Source organism: Heliangelus exortis, chromosome 8, assembly GCF_036169615.1.
Source record: "Heliangelus exortis chromosome 8, bHelExo1.hap1, whole genome shotgun sequence".
NCBI lineage: Eukaryota > Metazoa > Chordata > Aves > Apodiformes > Trochilidae > Heliangelus > Heliangelus exortis.
The window spans coordinates 21,586,842-21,609,967 of record NC_092429.1 but is presented as its reverse complement, the minus strand read 5'-3'; the positions used below and the strand labels follow the sequence as shown (position 1 = coordinate 21,609,967).

At 38.6% G+C, this 23,126-nt stretch overlaps 1 protein-coding gene across 11 annotated transcripts in view; it reads left to right on the top strand.

The window, feature by feature from the left end:
- Window positions 1-6,462: 6,462 nt before the first annotated feature.
- Window positions 6,463-23,126, top strand: part of CAMSAP2 (calmodulin regulated spectrin associated protein family member 2) — an 83,595-nt gene continuing 66,931 nt past the window's right edge. For 5 of the 11 annotated variants that reach the window (XR_011727157.1, XR_011727156.1, XR_011727158.1 and 2 more), the window contains exons 1-2: window positions 6,509-7,264; window positions 17,275-17,534. Coding sequence is in view for 7 of the 11 variants with exons in the window: in XM_071750996.1 (XP_071607097.1) it covers window positions 7,126-7,264; window positions 17,275-17,534 (399 nt within the window). In the remaining 4 variants the exon portion in view is untranslated. Of the gene's footprint in view, window positions 7,265-17,274; window positions 17,535-23,126 lie in introns of all 11 variants that reach the window. The other 6 variants (XR_011727160.1, XM_071751001.1, XM_071750999.1 and 3 more) reach the window with 4 other exon arrangements.

Below are 23,126 nucleotides of genomic sequence, written 5' to 3'. Positions count from 1 at the left end.
TCAGCTTCCTGCCCATGTAAGACAGCCAAGATAATACTCTATGCTTCAAGAGAACCATGTAAACTATATAGGAAGAGTACCATATTGGGACTGAATAACCAGAGAGATCATATATAAACCTTTTGTAGGTACCTTCTCTTCTGAGACTTCATAGATGAAAGAAATAATCTATGTTTTTTCTTCAAACACAAGTATTTTGCATGACATTTTAAATCCAGAAACACAACTATATACACACTCAAATTTAATCATGTCTGTAGCACCACTGATTTTAAATGAGAACTACACATTTGACCTAAAGCTTTTTGTAGCCAAGTTTTTATTCCAATATATATATACATGTAGTTTAAAGCAACTATTAAAATAATTGTCGCTTTTTCCATGTTTCTAATATATATTGAAATATGGGAATATTTAAATAAAATACTTCTACATGAGGCTTAGACATTCCATACATTTGTGTACATTGAAAATGCTTTCAAATACCTACTTATGATGCAAGCTATACATCTTGCAAAGCTACTCAGAAAATACTATAAACAAGTTCAGTTATGCCAAAAGAGAATTAAGTGTAGCAGAGTTCAATGCAATCAGGTTGTACCAAGCTTACCATGCCACTAAGGGCCACAATATATACAATGGTTACAATAAGAATCTTCAGACACACTTTCCACAACCACTTTTTATACAGTGTACCAGCTATTTACATCTGCTCCTTAAAGTAATAGTCAAAAATTCCTCAACAACATGCAAGTTCTCTGTAAGTTAAGAGAGAGAAACTGCCAAAAACATCAGTGAAAAGCTGCATGATGTTTCAAAGAAGATACATAGGAAAAAAACCACCTTCATAGGGTAGTTTCCTGTGCTATTCCCTTGCTTGCCTCTCCTCATTCATCTTCAGTAGCAAATCTTAAAAAAAAAAAGAAAAAAAAAAAAAGTTCTGCTGCAATCAAATGACACCAGCACTGTACTGTTCTAACAGAACATTATCTCCTATTTACTTCAGTTCCCATTCAGTTCTCATTCAGACACACAGGGGCTTCAGTGGAAACTGAAAACAAGGCCAAAAGATGGGAAACTGAAGTCTATTCATGCTCAACTAATAAATCCCATGTATGCTCCAAACAAATGAGCTTCTATGAATGTCTGTATCTTTCTTCACATTTAGAAGCAGAATGAAAAAAAAAATCAGCCAGTCACTTAAGTGGAACATAGTTCAACACAAAACAGTGCACAATTTCAAATTCACTCTCCTTCAGACTTTGTGCAAAAGTATTGCTAACTGATTTAAACTTCTTACACCTGTATGCATAATTTGAAAATGAGTCATGCCCATTTTCCTCTGAACTGGAGTGCAAATAAATCATTTAACAGCTACCATAATGATAATAACATTGCATTTCATTTTTGTACAGATTGTTTTCCTGGATGTAAATTTCCCACCATTTCCCATTTTACTGTGAAGCTAAGCTCTGGTATTTACATGTTATATTTATAAAATCGTGCTTAGGGTTTTCCTTAGGAAACACGTGAGGCACTAGGTGGTAATAAAAGAAATACTACACAGATTTCACTTAATGAAAGAGCATAGGATTCTATTCCATATGTTTTAAAGTTTATAATAAAAAATATCAGATATAGCAGGGCATTTGCTCTCTTCATGGACAACCTGGCAAGAGTGGAAAGTCAATAAGGAGAAAGCACTGGAATTAGGGAGTATTGCACAGTATGCCTTGGAATAAAACTTATCTAAAACCCCCCAGCACAAATGCAATTCCAGGATATGGGCAGAACATAAAAGTAGCTAGTGTGAAAAAAAGTAAAAAATTAAAAAAAATAAATAAATCACAGCAAAGAAGACATTGTAGTAACAAGAAAGATGTAAAAAAAACCCCAGCCAGCCTTTAGCATTGATGGAGATCAGAGGTTTTGCCTCTCACAGACTGCAGGAAAGGGACAGATCTGTGGCCTAGCTGGCAGCATGATGGAACTGGGGGGGGGAAAGATCTATTTTGTCTCCCTTCATGGACCTACATTAGGTCAAAGCCAGCTTTGGAAAATGAAATGTGTAGCATCCAAATGTTGAGGCATTACTGTTAGGTACCACATTCATTTCACATTAGGCATTTTGGCTGTAAAGATTTCAGTAGCAAATGAGCTGAAGTAAGTGTTACTCTACCTTTTTCCTGTTTTAATTTTTAACCATATCAAAACTCACAGACAATCTAAGTAAAACATCATGCCAAGCTTTACATCTTTACTTTTGACTCAAGATTCTTCTAGAATCTGTAAAGTTGGCAAACTTTTTTTTCCCTTTTAAATGCCTATGCACTTTGCTATTACAAATTAGTGGAAGAATTTGAAAGACGTTAATTCTTGTGCTTTTGTATCATCCCGAAACAGGAAGTTAAGTTCACACTCCAAAATCACACTCTGAGAAAAATCCCAGCTTGCAGAAACTACATACATGTATTTCAGCAATAATGCAAAGAAAGTTTATTAATTCAATCACCCACTTGACAATACCTATTTAAAAATACAATTTCTTAAGTCCTACAGTTTTACCACTACTTATAAAGCAGTATATTTAATAAAATAGTGTAGGTTTAAGAGGCTGGAACATCAGTAACTTCATTTCACAAGTCATCCCTAGGCTATAATAACCTTACAGAATAATTTAAAGATTACCACATGTCCAACACAAAACTTGCTGAAGCTAAGCATGTTTCTTAAGGATCACACTGGTTCTTGGTCTGCATGTTGACAGTCTGAGGGCACCACATCAAGCTGCCCATGCTGCCTCTTTGCCAGAGTTTAGAGGCCACAGGACACACCCCTGCCCTCAGCCACCACCATTTCTAGCATGACTGATAAAGTCTGAGCTAAGGCAAACACATGGATCATCTCAAATAGGCTAATTTGATAGCAGAAATTAAAGACACCCCCATGATGTTATATTTCTGACATGAAGACTGAAGCATTACATGCCAGAAGAGATGCCATGAACTGCTATTTGTGGATTTCCCCTAACACAACCACTGAATCTGAAACAGGTATCATTTTACTACCTTTTGTAGGTAGCCTGATGCCTGTTCACTATCACTGAGCCCAGCTCACAGCACCACAGCAGAAAGAGTCATGATATTGCTAATTTAAAACATTTTACTTTGCCTTATCAAGTATTGTATCAAGTCATGTGAGTAATTACACATGAAATCTTATTCCATCCTGAACACTCCCTCAAGCATTAGTCTGAATTTAGTCAAAGGGCATTGACTCTATACATACCCTCTTCAGAAGCCAAGTAAATCTTAAAACAATTGAAAAAAAAAGAGATATAAAATGGTTAATCAGGGCTCAGTCCACTATCTCCCAAGCTTCAAACTATCAGCAACAACTGTCACCACATCATTATTCATAACTTCATGGTCATATTTGTTCCTGTTGCCCTGACACTGACTACAGGCTTGGTACACCCACTGTGTAAATGGACAGACACATGAGAGTGAAGCATCAAACCTGTGATGTAGTTACAGGACAAAACTGGTCAAGTGGGATTCTAATTTGGGGCAGAGAGAGGGAGGGGAAAGAAAGGCAGACGGAAGGTTAAGAGAACAAAAATTAAAATTTTTTGAGCTGCTTGTTATAAATCCCAATACTTTGTCCTTCCTCTTGGAATGAACTTTAAAGTATAAAATAGTTTGCAGCAGAAATATTGTATACAATACAGACTATCACTATGTAAAATATTTTAGGGAGGAGAAAAAATGTGGTAACTTCTCACTCAGTTTTTCTGTTTATCTAGTCTGAACAATTAAAGCCAACTTCATTTTTCATGTTGGCTGTTGATATATTTGACAATGCAATAAACAAGATCCCATTTGGCATGCCTGCAAAAGAACTGGCACAAAAACTCCAACAACTGGTGGTGGTGTTGTCTTCTTTTTCACTTACACAGATTTTACATTAATGCATTCACTTCCAAGAGCACTGAGCAAATAAAAAAAACCCACTTTGATTGCAGTTACCACAAAACAGCTTTTTTAGATTTTGTACTGTGACTCTGAACAGGTTTCACTGACACAAAATCTGCACCCACAGGTTTTTTGCATTTAAAATTAGACTGGTAACAACGTTCATATATATATATATATATATATGTATATATTTATATACACATACACCTGCCCATAATTGTATCTCTTGCAATTTCTGAGATGTGTTATAGTAGAAAAAAAAAAAAAGAACAACAAACTAAAACTGTTGCTTAAGTATGAAGGGACTTGCAATTGAAGGAATTTTGGAAAATCAGACCACATTTGTATTTGATTCAAGTAAGTGTCAATAGACTCACAATATAGAATATATATACTATATAATATATAGTACAGAAATGTATGTGATGTTTTGCAAGAGCATAGGAACAGATAATAAATACAGGAGTACATTAAATGTAACTGCCTCCATAAATATGACTCCTTATTTGGATTATGTCACATTTGTGTAAGAAAGCTGCTTTTGCAAATTTCATACTATTTTATAGGGACTAGTTTTTAATCTTTTGACCTCTCAAAGTGGATCTTGTATCCCTCCTATCTGAATACTGACCTTACAGTTTTCCTGAACATGTTTTCCTGTAGGTTTCTCTAGTTTTTAGGTATTTTCTTAGCTATGCAACAAATGAGTTGGGATCTCGATCTGTATTTTTATAAAATCTTTTGACATTTTAAAGCTTATGAATTTCAGACGTTTGTTGTTAAATCTATACAAGAGAATACATTCTTCCTGAATAGAGAACATTTTCCCAAGTCACACCTGTATGTTAATTTGGTACCATTAATCCTATGTCTACTGTAGAGGATCAGGAATCCTCAAGGTAGGATTTCTGAACTTTCATCCTCTCCTCAACACCACCAACAGTGGCCCCTGGTTTTGTAGCTACCTATGTACCACCTAAAAGAGATACACATGACAGTTTGGGAAACATGGGGTAACAGTGAGTAGTCTCTTCAAATGTTGATCTCCACAGCCCTTTAATTTACTCATTGCTAATACAGATGCAGGTCAGTAAAACTGTAAAGTACACTATGGTCTCATAATCATGTTTGTATTATTGTGCATGTGAAATTCTAGAAGCATACACAACCACGTAACCATGGAAAATCTCTTGTCCAGATCAATTCACTATCCATTTCAAACACAAAGACAATAAATTACCACAAAGGAAAAAAAAAAGAAGAAAAAAAGCAGCTTAGGTAATAATTACTCTAGGTGAAAAATGCTTCTTTAGTGGCCCATGAATCCCCAGTCAGATAAAAAACTACACTACAAAAAGAAACTATTAAATCTTTGGCCAGATCAGCATCTTGAACTAGCTCACCATACACCTTCTAGAATGCCCAGCTTGGCAGAGGACCACACTTCTACATTAAACCAGCCTGATGACTATTTATTGCCAAAAAGTACAAATTCAGTAGCCCGTGGTGCTGCTGGTCACCCAGTTACACAGTGGCAATGCAAAGGGCAGGCAGGGTGGTGGTCACCAGCACCACCGCATCCTCAGACCCACACTTCAAAGCTAACTTCAAAGCTAACTCATCCAATTTTGATTGAACGCAAGTCACTCATCACCCAGTCACTAGTTCTTACTGTGACTAATGCCTCTTTCCACACAAGCCACTGTTAAAGGAATTTCATCCATTTCCAAAAACAGCCCAGGTACTGGTGAGCAAGACAGCTGATGGTCTCCAGGGCAGAATGTTACCACTGCCTGTTATTACAGTTATTATGTGAACAGGCCCCGAACCATTTTAAGGCTCTATAATTTTTCTACCCAAGTACTCAAGACGCTATATATAGATATAATTTAAATGAGGAGGGACAGATAAACACGAGAGGGGGGAGAGGTCCGCCTCCTATGCTGCCTTCCCCGCCTCCGGTCAGTGCGGCCCCGGCCCATCGGGATCCCCCGCAACGAATCGGCCACAGGCTCCTCAAACATTCCTGAAACGCGAGGCAGAGCTGGGGCTGATCCCGACCTCCCCATAAGACGCCGCAAAAAACCGACGGCTGAGCTCGGAAGGCGGGTCCCGTCTGGTCTGGTCCGGTCCGGCTGCGGAAAGCGGCGACGCCGGCAACGGGTGGACCATGCAGCCAAGGGACACCGCCCTTCTCCCCACAACCGGGCACCGCCCGGCGTCCCCTCACCGGCGGCAAACACTCCGCCCCTCTCCCGTTGCCGCTGGGCGAAGGCTCAGCTATGCCTGCCCGGGCTCCCACGCCCCAACTGCGCGCCCGAGGCCAGGCCCCACCGACCGACCGCGCCTGAAGCCACGGCCCGGCTCGACGCCCAGCACCCCCTGTGGGGAGGGGGCGGACACATGACAGCCCGCCCGGCGGCGGAGGGCGGCCCGACCCGACTCGCCCAGGCGGGGAGGCGGTGGCGGCGGCGGCCGTGGCGCTGGCGCATGCGCAGTCGCCTCTTGCCTCTCCAGTGCGGCAGCCGCGGGTGGAAAGCCGCAGCGGCAGCTGCTGGGGGAGCCGGGAGCGCGTCGCCCGGCTGAGGGGCTGCTGGGGCAGCGTCCGGGCGCGGGGTAGCGGCGCGGGTAGCTACCATCGCTCCCGGCCCGCTGCAGGCCGCCGGTGAGGTGAGGCGGCGGGGCCGTACGGCGTTCTGGAGCCGGTCCCCGGCGTTTTGACATCTCGGCGCCTTCGCCCGGGCTGGGAAGGGCCCTGTCCCGGCCGCTGCGGCGGCCTTACCGGAGGTTCCCGCCCTGGGCCGGAGGGCTGGCGGCCGTGGCGGCCTGGGGCGCCCAGCCCTGGCCAGAGGGTCTCCCCGGGGAAGGGCAGGCCGGGGCCGCCGGAGGCCGTTTTTCGGAAGGTGTGGGGCGGCGGCGTGAGTGAATTGAGACAAAGAGCGAGGAGGAGGAAGAAGAAGAAGAGGACACTCGGGCTCTGCCACATTCCTGTGCGGAGGAAGGCGGGAGGCGGCGTTAGCCCTTTACGGACAGCTGGGTTCAGCGCTGCCCTCAGCTGCTGTCGGCCTATTTACAGGCGTCTCTCTCGGCCGCGGGAGGAGGAGGAAGAGCCATGTAAGTTCCGAATTACCGGGGGTCCTATGAGAAGATGGGGGATGCTGCAGACGCCAAGGAGATGAGGAAGACTTTCATTGTCCCTGCCATCAAACCCTTTGACCATTATGATTTCTCCCGGGCGAAAATCGCCTGTAATCTCGCCTGGCTGGTGGCCAAAGCCTTTGGGACAGGTAGGTGGCGTCTTCTTCTTCCCTTTCTTTGATGCTGGTTCCTGCTTGGTTGCTTCGCTCCTGAGAACGTGCGAGCCCATCCCTGAAGAGATGAGAAGGGGGGTGAGGGGGGCAGACGGTGCGTAGGAAATGGTTTTGGTCCGTTCCTTCATTTTTAGATTCCTTTACAACTTGTGGGGTTTTTTTTGTTTTCTTTTGTTTTTCCGTAATTACCTTTTTGTAGTAGTACCCCTATTTCCATTAGTGAGTAATTTCTGTGTATTGGAGCTAATACAATTTTATTTGAGGAATATGTAAATTGTATTTTATTTATTTCTCGGGTGACACTGCTAGAGTGTGGGGAAAAAACCAAAAAACAACAGCAGTCCATGTTTGTCTCTTGTCTCGAAAATTTTCCTAACGCTGTTTTAGGACCTGAATTGGGGCTAGCTATGAAAATGGATGTGCGCTGTTAGTTTTGACATGTGTGACAGTAGCCTGTAGCCATTTGAGTGGTTAAGCAGAAAGAAAGGTTTCGGGAGAAAGAGCGTTTAATGCCAGGTTTTGGCCTGCACAATACGGAAGGCTGCCCTTGTCTGTAAGCCTAAATAGAATTGATTGTAATGCCTCTGAAAGGCATTACTGCTCTGTCTTTGAAAACCTGGGCCTTGAGGAATACCAGACCTATTATTCTTGTTGGGTATTGAAGAATACCAGACTCGAAGTGGTCTTCTGAGGGAAACATTTTGAAAATTTACCAAGCTTTGTTTGTTTGTTTTTGTTGTTGTTTGTTTGGGGTTTTCTGTTTGTTTGTTTTTAATATAGCTGTAATGTGTTGTAGGCTTCTGTGGTTTAAAAGTATGTTTTTTCATCAAAGGTGGGTTAGATGTTAACAGGCAATATTTTTACCCCTATTCTTTGTAGAATAACAGGAAAAGGTTCCTTCGTATGAAAATTTGTACCTTTTGCGTTTAGGGTCAGAGCCTTGTAATGTAGTTTAACAGGGTTAAAGGTATGTATATGAATCCCCTAGGAACTGATGACATTTGATGTGGTGCCTCCAAAAGGCTACTTTCAAAGTGATTGAACCTAGTGAAATTTTAGTGAGATCAGTAGCTACTGAAATAAAGTGAATGTTCATCATGTCAGAAAGAAAAAAGATGAAAATACTGTTTCCATATGAAGATTTGTCAGTAATCTCCCCTTTGTGAGAACTGGCAAGTATGTAATATTTTGATATATGGCATATGACATATGTTAGCAATGTTAGCAATGCAGTAATTTTCTCTGCTACTTTACTTCTCAAGTAGTTGCTTCAACATCTTCAGAGAGCATTGTCTTTTTAGGTAGCTTGCTTCTTTACATTCTACTCATGGGATTCTGGGTGTACAGTGCTTGTGCAATTATATAACCCAGCATTCTAGCCTGAAATCCTTTTTCTACTGAATTTTGACATATACCTGCTCTGTGGTTGAAATGTCTTGGTTTATATTGATTGAGTTTCTGTTGGGTGTGTAAGGGTACTTTTCTGCTACTTTTCTAGAGAGGATGACCCAAACCCAATTCCTTCACCCTTTTCATTACCTTGGTATTTCCCAGATGCATAAATGGAACATGATTAGAGGAGATAATAGCTCCATCTGCCCTCTAAATACTTCCTTAGTGTAATAGTAGGAAGAGAGGTAAATGTACACAATTGTAGTGTTGCTTATCTCACAGTCCTTATACTAGGTTAATATCTCTAGTAGCCTCAAAGAAGAGTATACAGGGCTTGCATGCCTGCAGTGCAAACATTTCCTCTATGCTTGAAACAAAACAGAAGAACTGACCTTCACCTCCTGCACAGAGGAAGGAAGTTTGGGTTTGTTAAATTACTTGGTTTAGTTCTTTGGAGTAGATCTGTAGTAGAACTGGAATTGTGTCTTCTACCTATGGCTATGTGCATTTGTGCAAAGCACTTAGGATAATTAATGGGTTTATGGGTGCTACAGTTAATTTCTTTTTTTAACCCTGAAATATTGGAATTCCTTAAGAGGACAGGGGACGTGAAGGATTATTTCCCCACAGTCTCTGACATAAATTAATGCCATTCATTTTGATTAAAGAAAAGTGAAAAATTTTACAGGCATGTTGAGGAAATCTAAATCTTTATCAAATGGGCAGAACTTTCAGTGACCATATTTCACATTCTGAAAAGCATATTTTAATTCAATCAAAAATTGTGGATACAGCTTGGGTACGTGTTGTGAAAAGAACTCTTTCTTGAAAAAAAAGACTTTGAAATGGGTCCTATTCATTAATATTAATATTCAGTAATATTTAGTAGTGTTTTTTTGGATCAATCATCAAACACCCAAAATTGAGACACCAGTTGTATTGCTGTGTTCCTCAATGAAATTACAAGGCTAGAGTCTGGCTCACAACACAGGCAAGTTAAGGTAGGTTGTCTTATTAGTAAGGTGTCTCAGGAGAATAATATACTAACACCTATGTTGAAGGAACCTTGTATAAAAATTTTGTTTAAAGAAATACTAACTGAAAATAGCATTCATATTTACCTGTTGAGGGAGCTTAAGATTTTGTGACTTGATACTTTGCTGTGAGAATTTATCAGTGTTAGGACAATTCAGGTTCGGTGTTTTGTATTAACCAAATGATTTAAGTGACACAATTTGCAGTAGCTGAAAGAGGGGAAAATAAACAAAGAGAGTGAAGTATGAAAGTGAGAATGATTGACCTTAGAAATTAAATCTGCAAACACTAAATTTCAGCATTAACTCACAATTCTGGGAGTGAACCATTTCAGTATAGCAAACTGCTTTCCAAAGAAGTTATTGAGCTGTATTGATATTATATGCTTCAACTTAAAAGTATAAGTTTAACCTGCTTCATAAGAGTAATTTTAAAACAGTCTTAGTGTTCTCTCCTTTTTGTCCTTTTTATACCTAAACCAGCAGAGGGTATGTCATTGCTCTGAATTGGGAAATTTTTGTCTTCTCTACTCTAGTCATAGAAAATGTGGCTGGAAAATTTGTTACCCATCTGCTGTCCTAAAGACAGGCTGAGCTAAATATACATTGCTCCTGACAGATGTTCGTTTAGCCTGTTTTTTGAAAATCTGTAGTTATAGAGATTCCATGATATGTCTGCTAGTCAATCCATATTTAGTTTCTGATGTTAGAACAACATAATGACCTTGGTGTCTTTTTGCTATACTGTAAATGCATTACTTGTCCTGCTCCCAGTGAGTGGTGGGCACCTGACCATTTGATATTATACCTTCCACATAATAAAAAACATTATACCTTCCACATAATAAAAAGCCTCTGTTTTGCTGTTAGACAAGCCTTTTTTTCAACTTAATTTTTGTAACTGAGGGTTTTTTGGACTGTGTTTTTGGGGTTTAGTGTTTTGGATTTTTTTTCTGTGGTCAGTTTTGCATAAATGGACTTAAATCGAGATCTATAAAGGTCTAGCTAAACCCTTACCAGTGCAGGTTAGCTGAAAAATTACTTCATCTTTCCAACCTGTAATACTCTTATTTATTCACTAGAATATGAAATTTGTCATTTTGCATCAGCCTAGAACTGTTGACTCATTCAGTCTGTGATTCACTGTAGCTCCATATCTTTCTCTGCAGAACTGCTGCCTACTCAGTTGTTCCCATCTTGTAATTGTATGGTTGTAGGTTCCTGCTCTGCAGCTATACTTATATAACTGCATCCTATTTCAAACCACTTCTACTTATCAAAATAATTTTGAATTTTAATTTTTTCCTCCAAAACCACTTTCAATCCCTTTGTAACTTGGAATCGCTTCTCTAGAAGCTCAGCTAATATGAATGAAAAAAACTCATTCTTGAAGCTTTTTCTGTTTTGATTTGGGACCTCTGAGTATTCTTGGAAAACTGTTTTTTGGACAGCTTTGCATCCAGTTTTTAGTTACTAAGTTAAGACTGTCTCTAGTAGGTATGATGTTTGGAAAATTATGGGAACAGTTTTTTAAAGGGGAGCTAAATCTGTTGCTTCTCTATTATATGTACTACATCTTGTCCTGCTACAGTAATAAATTTCCCTGGTTTAACATGGGGTTGACAGGAATAAGCTAAAAACTGAACAAAAGCTGTGCAAGCCTGAGTGCTTGTCCTGAGTAGTGTTTTCTGCAGTAAAAATAGTCCACCCACCTTTTAACATTAAATTTATCCTTTATAGGTGTTTGAAGCAGTAGATTACAAATTGCATCATCTGCAGCTAGATGTTTCCCAAGAAACATAAAAATAGCTGTCTCTTGATGATTAGTATTTGCAGAATTCATATGTAACCTACTTACTACTTTTTGCAGATGTTGCTAATAGAACCATGAAGGGAGGAAATGAACGTTGTGTATCTGACAGAAACAAATTTTAACTAAATACTCTCCTCTGTTTTGTTGGGTGGTGCAGGCCAGAACATCTATCAGTGTTTTCCTAGCAGATCTAATGTCTTTACATTTACTCAGTATGACAGCTAGTGAAAAACTTACACAAGAATTCAGAGTATAAAAGCAAATATTTGAGATTCTTCCAGGTCCAAAGGAGGGCAACCCGGCTGGTGAAGGGACTCAAGCACAGGCCCTATGAAGAGAGGCTGAGGGAGCTGGGGCTGTTCAGCCTGGAGAAGAGGAGGCTCAGGGGAGACCTCATCACTCTCTACAACTACCTGAAAGGAGGTTGTAGCGGGGTGGGAGTTGGTCTCTTTTCCCAGACGACTTTCACCAAGACAAGAGGACACAGTCTTAAGTTGTGCCAGGGGAGGTTTAGGTTAGATATTAGAAAGAATTTCTTTACGGAGAGTGTGATCAGGCAATGGAATGGGCTGCCCAGTGAGGTGGTGGATTCTCCGTCCCTGGAGATATTTAAAAAGAGACTGGATGTGGCACTCAGTGCCATGGTCTAGCAACCGCAGCGGTGGGTCAAGGGTTGGACTTGATGATCTCTGAGGTCCCTTCCAACCCGGCTAATTTTGTGATTCTATGAATTTTTTTTTTATTCCTTTCCACCATGTTTCTAAAATAGTTGCTGACAAATTGGTTCTTTGATCAGTCCTAATAAAATCTGTAGATTGGACTGACCATCTGCTGAGATGGTCTGTATCTCTTATATCTTACTTGATACAATACTGTCAAGCAATTGAGTCCATTAAGATTTGGCATAAGTTCATTTACTGGTTCGCACTAGGATGTGGCTAAAGGTATTGGAATTTTCATGCAATAATTCTGCAATAATTGATGGTCTTCTATTAGCAGTTTTTCTTAATGCCTTTGAGTGATGTCAGTAACCTGTAGAGGTGGGTGTTTACTAGGATGAGGCTTAAAATGGCCTCTTAAAATATTTCACCAGGGGTGTTCTAATTAATTTGTTTATATTATCCTCATGAATGAAAAACAAAAACAAAACCCCCAAACCTTTCTGACAAAGGCTTGTAAGATTTTGGACTTCATTAATGCAAACATTGATAAATCCGGAATTTGTCACTCAAACCTGAAAAGCTCAATAGAATGTAACTGAAAGGATTGTATTAATCTGTGTGGAATTCTGGAAACTTTACACTTTCTTTAAAAACAAGATGGATTTTTTGTAAAGTTTTCAAAATAATACAAGTAATTTTTTCCAAAGGAGGAATTCATACTGTCCTTAAAGGAGTAATTCACACTTACCTGAGCAGAGAGTTTTGCTTATAGCACAGCTTTTGAAGGTAAATTCAGGGCTTGTAGCCATGAATTGTTTTTAGATACTACTTTTCCTTCCCTTTAAAATCATATTTAGATGGAAAAAGAAGTTATAATTCTATCTCATGGTGAGGAGAAACAATAACCTTGTGTTTTCTTTAAAGCTTGGAATAGGTCCTTTCATTTTTATTTTTTTATTCTTATCTGAAGAGAGTATCTACAGGACTTCAGAGTCCATTATAATTCATAGAAAAATTACATAAAGATATATTGAATATGTTGAATAAAGTTAGCCTGATTCTTGAATTTACAGTATTGTTTTGGGCTAATGTGGTATTTCCTTTTTGTGCTTTCCCCTATCCATTGAACTTTTACATTAGCTTTATTTGTTCTGTTCACAGCTAAATATTAAAAAATTCAAAATGTCAATTTTTAAACTCGTACCAAGAAAAAGTTTCCAAAATTGAAACCTATAGTCCTGTTGACAAGTTTAGGAAAAAAAATAGTGTGAAAGCAGTCTCTGGAGATCATCCTGCTCCAGGGAGAGCTGGCTTCAAAGTTAGAGGAGGTTGCCCAGGTTTCCCAGAGCCTTGTCCACCGAAGGTTTGGAAATCCCAGTGGATGGTGGTGCTGCAGCTGAACCCCAGGCAGCCTGTGCCTTTGCTTAGCTATTCTTGCTGTGTAGAATATTTTTACTTGTATCCAGTTGAAATTTCAGTGGCTCATAGCCACTGTCCTTTTTTGTCACCTTACTGCACAATTATTACTGCACTATGTTAGTGAAACCTGCCTGTTGGGCCCTGTAAGGGTATGGCTGGATCTTCCCAATATTTTATTCTCCAACAGAAATGCACTTAGTTCCGCTGGTCTTGTCCATGTTTCATGTGCTTCACTCCAGTGTCTCTATTGTATCTCTCTAAAATAATCACTGTACTTTGCCATAAATCTCAAGGTTAAGTGGTGCTTCCTGGCAGTATGTGCAACAAGGAAGCACCTTTCTAATTCTAAAACTATTTATTTATTTGGAGTTTATTCTTGAAAGACTCTTGTCAGCTGGGCCAAGGAAAGGGATGGATAAAATGCTCATATTGGGAATTAGTGTTAAAATTCTTCTTAGCTTAAGAGAGCTGTTTAACAATCTCCAATCCTGCCCAAATTGTTAATAAAGCCTTTTGACCCTGCTGGTTCTTCTGATAATCTGATGAGAACTGGGTTTTCTCTTGAAATTCCCCTCCACAGGACTGCAGGGGCAGCACATGCCAGGTCTGGAAGGGCTGTTCCTTTGAGACCAGCAACATGAAGAGTTTCTTCTGTGTCTAGCTGCTGCACTTTGTTATAGTTTACAAAAAAAAAAAAACCCACCAACAACCACCAAAAAAACAAAAAAAACCCCAAAACAAACTGTTTGAATGTTCTACTAAGATCTTCTGATACCAAACAGTTTGATACAGGTTATAACTGTGTAAAAGTGCATGTATTTCTGTCTGTGCAAAGGAGGGAACTGATAGGGTTTTGTTTTGTGAAGACTTCTAATCTTGTTGCTGCAGGGGTTCTTTATTTGTATGCTTTCACATGTTTTGTTTTTATAAATTCAGAGTATGTCTGTAGTCATAGATTTTTTTTCCTAGACCCTTATTTCTGCATTCAATTTTTCTGATAAATTTACTTTGAGTTTTATTTTTCTGAACATCGGTGAATTTCTATTCCAGATTTAGTGTTGTGAACACTGATGAAGTAAAAGAAATGGTAGACCTCTTATTTTGCCTTTTACTGTATTTTTCAGAAATAGAAATATCCTTGCTAAGTAATTCTCCTAGCTTTTGATAGTAACAATCTTGATTTATTGTTTTAGTGTGTTGAGTTTTTTTTATTACTAAACCCCAGAAGTAGATAGCATTCTTTCATGATACACACATTTATTCCATATTATCTTGTCACTTTAAGTTCTGTTTTAGTGATACAGGTCAGAAATGTACTCATGAACAGGCAAAAGGTTTTTCTTTTTCACATCCTTGGGTTTCTCTTCAGCTCAAATTTATCATTGCTTTCATTGACTCTAAAACATGGACGTGCTTATGCAAAGCTAACTGCTTCTGTATCAAGGAGTATATTTTTGAGTGGAAATGAGGCTTTTTTAGGTCCTCTACGAAATTACAAATGGCTTTATCTCTTCCTCCCTCACCCCATCTAACTTTACATGTGATTTGAATGGGTTAGTGCTTTGCTTTTAAAAAAGGCAAAATCTGCTTCCTGTGCATTATGATATTTTTGACAGAAAATGTTTTCTAATGCTCTCTAGCTTGAGGAAATAGCATGAAGATGCTTAAGAATTGGTGTTTGGAATTACAGAGTTTAAAGTCACAAGGTGTCAGCTCCTGAAACCAAGGTAGAGATGGATCATGAGGAATTTCAGACATAATGAGCTAGTATTTAAATAGAAAACATATAGACAAACAGGAAAAAGGAGGACAGGAAGAATTGAGGTAGATGGAAGTAATGCCTAGGGGAAGCAGGTACCTAGCAGCTCACAGAATTCCTTAATTGTAAGTTCTTTTTGTAATGTTGGGTGACTGCAGGTGCTATAGAGCCAGTAAGTGGTGCTGGGAAGTCGGAAGAGAAGACTGAAGTGTTGTTGCCTGATGTGTAGATTTTTTTGTTAGTAGTTTTGTTATTGTCTTGTAAAAAATAGACTTTACTAGTACTTTAAAGAACAAAGTAGTTCCACCTATGATAGAGTATTTTGCACTGTGTTCTAAAGCAGAGCTGTCATCTTTCTTAGCCAGATGGTTTAAGCAAATTCTAAACTATACATCACTTCCCCTTTGAACTGACAAATAGTAAGGCATCTTTTCCTTTTTCTACCATCTTTGACATTTAAGAAGTACATTAATGTGTTTTTTTTTCCCTTTTTTTCATTCTATAAGTGCATATCTCCTTTCCAGCTAGAAGGCAGCTAACCCTTCTTCCAAAGCCCATAATGGAAGCACCTGAACTGCGATGGAATATGTATGAGGGAGAGATAATCTGTCATTATCTTGTGATGGCATGTTTTGATTTTTCTCTTCTGCTCCACCCCCATTAGGCTGTTTACTCCAGCCTCTGCTTCAAACCTTTTCTGTTCAGCCATCTATCCAGCTGAAGGCAAATGGAAGATAGGAACCTTCAGTTGAATCTCTGCTTTCCAGTTCATTTTTAACTTGTAGTAATTAATTAGACTTTTCCATTTGGGCTCAGGAAAAGAATCATATGCCCTTTATCCCATAGCTGATGTAGGCCTATCTAATTTTACAACAATGGAGAGCAAAATTTTTACATGGGGAAAACTGAGCATCTTGCAGTGCATATAACTAGAAATGTGAGGTCTGAAACTGTATCTAAGTTACTTGCCTTTGTATTAAACAACCAACATATATTAAATCACCTTCACTGATGATGTAGTTTCATTTCATCTACTACTACATGTAATTAATTTATACAGTTAAACGTTTCCTCTGCTGGTATTGTGTCTTGTCAAGTATTAGGAAAAACTGTTAGATTGTCTTGGAATGCTAATTTTGGGGTTAAAATCTAAGAATAAACATGATGGAATCTTACATATGTTTTTTTGGGTGGTAAGCCATTTTACTGAAAAAGGAGGAAAGTCACATTTTTAAGGGAAAGGCAGTAACACAAATAGGCAAGTAAGAATTCGGCATTTTGTCAGAAGGAAATTGACCCTCCCTCTCCCCCATCCTCTTCAATTCTTTTAATTCCAGTAAAGCATCCATGTAGTTATGCTGAACTGCTGAACTGTCATGTGTCTCTTGCATATATGAAACCTAGAAGGCTCCTCGGTGAAAGTTTCCCTTTTCATCTTTAATTGTTTGGTGCTAAAGTAAAATGTTGCATTCCCATTTTGTTATTGTAGTAGAAACAGGATTTTGTGTTTAAATGGGTGTTGTTCTGCCTTTATAAGTTTGACCTATATAATGTGCCAAGGAAATTAGAATGTTTGGGCATGTATTTGGAGAAGCCAAGAAATTTTAAAATAATGATGCTATAAACCACAGATAGTCTTTCTGGTGTGGCTTTTGCAGTGTACAGCTCTCTTTGAATTTTTCTTAAGTTTCTATTTATAGTTGTATTTGTAGTTGTTACCTTTGTATGCAGATTTTCCCAGTATTTTATATCATGATGAGTGGTAAAGATTCATGCCTTCCCCGTAATAAAATGTTTTCTTTAACACAATTATCACTTCATACATGTAAAAAAAGGCCTAGTACTGAATCTGTCCTTTCTGGTACTAACGGTTTTTGGTTTTTTTTGTTTTTTCTTTGTCTTTCTAGAAAATGTTCCAGAAGAACTACGAGAACCATTTTACACAGACCAGTATGACCAGGAGCACATTAAACCACCTGTTGTTAACTTGCTGCTGTCGGCAGAGCTCTACTGTCGTGCTGGGAGCCTTATTCTCAAGAGTGATGCTGCAAAACCACTTCTAGGTCATGATGCTGTTATACAAGCCCTGGCACAAAAAGGTCTTTATGTTACTGAACAAGAAAAGTTGGTGACTGAACGAGATCTTCACAAAAAACCAATTCAAATGGTGAGTGTTTAAAGCTTGCATGTTATGTTTCTTCTATTGTTCTGTGTACTTCCAATAACTACAGGTCTGTCTTTTAACATGTGTCACTGTGCTGAAGTATTTTCCTCAGGAGTTAACTGTGATTCATTACTGGGAGGTTTACAATTGTTTTGGTTTGTCTCCTCATAGCTGTCAAAGTAGGTGGTTTGCCTCTGTACTTATGCTTGAAAACACCTATCATTCTACTTAGTTCAATATGAATACTTTGGTTTCAGTTTTACATTTGTGACTGTCAGTGAATGTTGCTGTTTTGGAAAAGTTGTTTAGGTGTTCTAGGGTCTTTTTTGTTTGAATCTACTCTCTGTAGTTGGCTGACCACTCTGTTTTAAGTCCAGTCCCTCTATTTCTGTGTTCAATGCCCTGTAGCTGTTGGTAGAATGGTGGTGTGTAAAAATGAACACAACTAAGTTTCTATTGCCTGCTTACAAGCATCTTGTGTTTACTGATGTGGAAGATGATTAACAAGTACTTGGCAGAATATGACTAGAGTCTTCCATTTGATCAGTTGGTATCAACTGGTGAGTTGCAGAGGCTTTATGGGTTCAACATCAAAGTTATTAATTTATAACTAATGTTTTATTCTATACAGTATTGCCAAAAAGTATTATGCCTCTTGGTTTGCACAAATGTTTTTTAGAAGTGGCAGTGGTTAGTTACTGTGATGTCAAGATAAGGTTTTTATATCTACTTTGTTTTTATTTTGAGACATCTTTCCTGCTGATAGAATGATTAAGAACTGAAAACAAAAATTTATCAGTGGTAATAAAATTAGTCAAGATATTTCCCCTTACGATTAAGCTGTGAAAAGTGCATGAAGTTAACCTGAAATCTTGCTGGTATTGTTTTTTATCTTGATAAATTTTTAAAAGACGAGTTCAGCAAAGAACAAGTGGCATTTTAGTGAAAGAAGTTGTGAGTAGCACTTCAGCATGTCTTTTACTTGCTACAGAACTTGCAGGACACTTGCAGCGATCATAGGTGGTTTTGGGGTAAACATTTCTAATGTTTGTGGAAGTCAAAGCATTTAAGAGGGTAAGAAACAAACCTCATGACTGTTCATGTTTTTACAGAACACTGTGTCTCTGAAGGAAGTTAAAGTTACTGACTTGGGTTTATGAGTCTGTGGTTTTCCCATTTGACTTTTTTCATTTGATGCCTTTCTAGAGGAGTTGTAAGAGGCATCTCTTTTCAGAGTTGTCAGTTGAGAAAATGTCAGTGTTTTCTAGTTTGCTGATCTTTAAGTTGGTAATTAGCATTGCTTAACATGCACTTCAATAGCAATTTTGTATTTCCCTCGTGCTTGAGTGGGTGTTTGTGTCTGTCTTTCCTGTGCTGCTTAGGCATGGATCAGCAAGTAGTTATTATTCAGGCATTAGTGTCATGACAATTGACATCCCCGGGTTCTGCCCGAGTCACTTGTCCCCACTCCTGTACCAGCAACAGATGAGTACAGGTGCTGTTGAGTTAGGTCACAAGCAGCTGACCATGACAATGAGAGGGAGCATTAGAGTGGAAACACAACTAGCTTAGGCAGAAGGGCAGCCATGTCTGAAGCATTTACTACCAAAGAAATGGCTGTGAAACTGTAGTCTCAAGGCTAATATTCAGAGCCCAAGACTTTCCATTTGTCATGCCATGCTCATACCCCTAGCCACGATCTCGTCAGCAACACTACATTTTAATTGGGATGTCTCAACCTTTTTCCTTACTATACAATTCACAAAGTTGGCAGAGAATTTCAAATCCAGCTTTTGCAATACTTACAAAGTCTCAAAATTATTGCCTTGGTATCTTCTAGTACCTCTTCCTCGTTTAAGGTAATAGGTGTATCCTGTTTTGGAGCATGCAACAATTTTTCAGTTACGTAGAACAGATAGTTTGTACATGTGATTAACTCTGCATTGCTCTAGTAGACCAGATTGTTAAACCCATGTTGAATCTAATTTTGAGTAATTTAAGAGAAAATAGCATGGTAGTCCTCTTTGCTAGCCTGTCTTTCCCATAATTTTTGAAAAGGTGTTGGTGTTTGTTAGAGGACATTTATTGCTCTCTGCTCAGATGAACTGCACTTCAGTTGCTAAAAAGGGGTCAGTTATAAAATGAAACTATGGAGAGAGATTTGAGTATGGCATGTTATAATTTTACTTGCACTTTATAGTATGTGTAGCTGCAGTCTACAGGCTTGAAATTCCTTGCACTGTATGTTTCTAGCAGTGGTGGCTGTGGTGATTAATTGTTGATTTACTTTTTATGTGACTACTTGCTAAACAAGCACGTCAAATTTTGGGCTTCCCTGTTCCTTAGGTAGCTATGACTGTTTTCTAGGAAGCACATAAGACTTTAAAAAGTCTAGGAAATGTGTTCTTTTTTATATACTGATGTCAGGATAGTTAGTAGTTTCCTCATTAGTTAAGACTGGCTTGGCTGAGTTAGTATCTAATTTGACAACCTGCAAATTTTTGTGTATGTAGATACAAAAATCAGTTTCTTTTGGTGGAATGGGAATAGGAGAAAGGGACTTGGGAAATTAACACGAGCAAAGGCTGCTGTTAAAGCCTCCCCTGTGCAGGGATAGAGAAGTCCATGTGGAATCTGTTTGGCTTTAGTCTCTTTGGTTTGTTCACATGTCTTTTAGGTTTCTTTTTCTGGTAAAATTGAAGGTTAGTTTATTCTTCAGGCTTGCTCTGATTTAAAAATTTATAATTGAAACTATGTGTTCTTGAGAGATTGCATCTTGTGATAATGCTATAGAACTATTCAGTGGCACCTCTATTTCTGTTCTCCATCTGTTAGAAGCTGTTAAAATTTAATTCTGTGTTTGTTTTCAGTAAATTTTATTTGATAGGATCATGCTGTTGCCTTTATTTTTGGTAGGGAAGCAGAAGAACCAAATCCCATTTATTACTCTCCAGGTTGAAATTCGTATAGTCTTGGCTCTGATACATTAAACAGTGCAGAAATAGTCTAGAGCTTGGAATTAAAACAACGTTGAACCAAGAATCAGAGTATTTCTTTCCTTAAAATTATACTTGAAGTCATGTATACAAAAGGAATTACCTGGTGCTTGAAAAGTTTATGAAGGCTAAGTTGAAAAATATGGGTAAAGTTGGCAAGTTGCAGTTGCATTTTAAACAAAAAATGTATTTCTGTGTGGAAATAGTATGGGAGATTTTGACAGGCTATAAAAATCAGAAATAGCCTAAGAATTCAGCATACTTATAATAATTATGCAATATTTTTTTTGCAGTGCTTCCAGATATAATTTACATAGATCACTGTTCAAGTCAAGATTAATTTTTATATTGCCATGCTGATAAAGCTCTCAAGTTTCATATATATTTCATGAGTCAAACTGCCTTAAACCCATATATATGTATGTATAAGATATTAAAACATAAAGTGATCAAACATATATACACACACACACACACACACACACATATACACACATTTATATATACATATATGTGTATGTATATATATATATATGTCTGTTCTTGCTGGGTGAACCAGGAGGAACTTTGAGACGTTTATGCATCATGTGGGTCATTTTTTATCAATTGAATAATGTATTTGACAAGCCCAATCCTTTTACAAGAATTCTGGTAATTTTATCAAGCTCGCCATTTTTTTCATATGCTGGTGTTCTCCTTCAATTTGCCTCAAGGGGAGGGAAGAAAAAATAGATTCAATGGGGAATTAAGAAATGCTTTCCTTCCCCCACGTCCCTGCAGGACACTTCTGCCGTGTGGCAAAAGGAATAACGAAGCAGCATCTTATTTCTCTGCTGCCTGGTACCCTGTGGGTAAACTGAAATTCCTCAATTAACCCAAGCTGTGGACTTCAGCACTGCCCAGTCTCTGTCCTTAAGTGTGTCAGGGCCTGAGTTTGAATTCAAGTTTGAAGGATACTCAAGTCAAATCTTAAATACCTGTTTCATAGCTAGTGTCTCTGGGGTGGGGGTAAACAGGTACAGAAGTGTAACAGGTACAGACCATTAGGAGATTTGTGCCAAAAAACTATTTTCCTGCCCTTATAGTTGTTTGATTGAGCATTTTCATCTGACTTCCAAAAAAGAAAAGTTACTATCTTGCAAGGTTTCTGTGATAGAAATAAAGGCAGTTCTATATATTTAGTTCTTAAATAAAATCTATCAACTAGTAAAAGGTGAAAATTAGTGAATACCCTGCATATAAATAATATCTCCAAGAAAATACTTTCCAGTATTTTTGTATTGTCTTTGCAATATGGGAAAGTACAGAAAACATACTAAGCATAATGCAATAAAGATGTGTAGCTTTTGTGTAAATTTGAACTCTTAATTTGGAAACATGCTGTTGCAGATTAATGTCAACCAGTTGAGCAGCTTCCTTAAATTTACACCCATGCATAATTATTTTTGAAAAGTACTGGCATTAACCAAGAAACACTTAATCTTCCATACACCTCCACAGTCGTCAGCCAAGATGCAAAGTGTGTGAGAGGCTTCAGCAAAGCCCCAGCAGTAAGTCTGTAACAGCTGGTAGGATTCAAAATCGTTGCCTCCCTAATTCTGAGACATAATTTTTGTGTATAGGTTTTTATACTAGAAAGTCATGTGCTGTCTTCCACATTATTTATCCATTTAGCTGCAAATTGCCTTCCTTGATGGTGTTTTCTGGGAGGAAGCCTGGCAGCAATTCTCTCTGTAGCAGTTTGTGAATCAGGGCTATAATAGAAGTATAATTAGGCATGCCTAGATTGGCTTTTTAGTAGTGATCAGGAGCATACTTTTGAGACAGATCTCCACATTTCTCCCAGTTACTGCATTTCTGGTTTGCACTGTTGAGTCATCCAGGAAGCAGCTTTATCTCAATGTCTTTCAGCAGCTAAACTGGAAGATGGGCTCTAGGATCACACCTCTAGCAGCCCACATGCCAAGGGGTACTCGTTTCACAGGACAATAAGTAGAGCTTATTGAATTTAATTCCCTGAGAAGAGAGTAGAGACAATTCTGGGGCCTTTGCACCAGTTTTGCTTTTTCTATTGTGCAGTAGTAACTGCTAAAGTTAGTAATAGCCTGAGGAATTTATGTGAGGGATTAATGGTGCTGGTTTTGTACATACAGCTGGAATCTGCATATCTTTCTGGGTAAGACAGCAGACAGTAAGTGGTTAACTTATCCTGCAATCCATTTTTTTTTTTTTGGTCTCTCTGGCAGACTGCATTCATTTGAAATGACAGTCCCTCTCATCAAAGGAGTATTTATCCTTGACGAAGGACTCCAGCAGCTCACCGGGTTAGCTTGCAGCTACATGCTGCTGTCTCTGCATTTGCATGCTGTAGAATTCCTTTAACTCTGTAAAGCAACAAAATGTGTAGTAAACACCTCATAGAACAAAGAAATAAGATGTGGCTTCTGCCCTGAAGATTTTTTTTCTAGTTTTAGGCATGATGTAACAAGTTTCTCTTCCAGTGCTATTGTGCATTACTTGTTTGAGGAGGACACGGAAAAAAGAATTTGCAGTTACTTAAGTCCATAGGTACCATAATTTGTTAGTTAAAACACCAGAT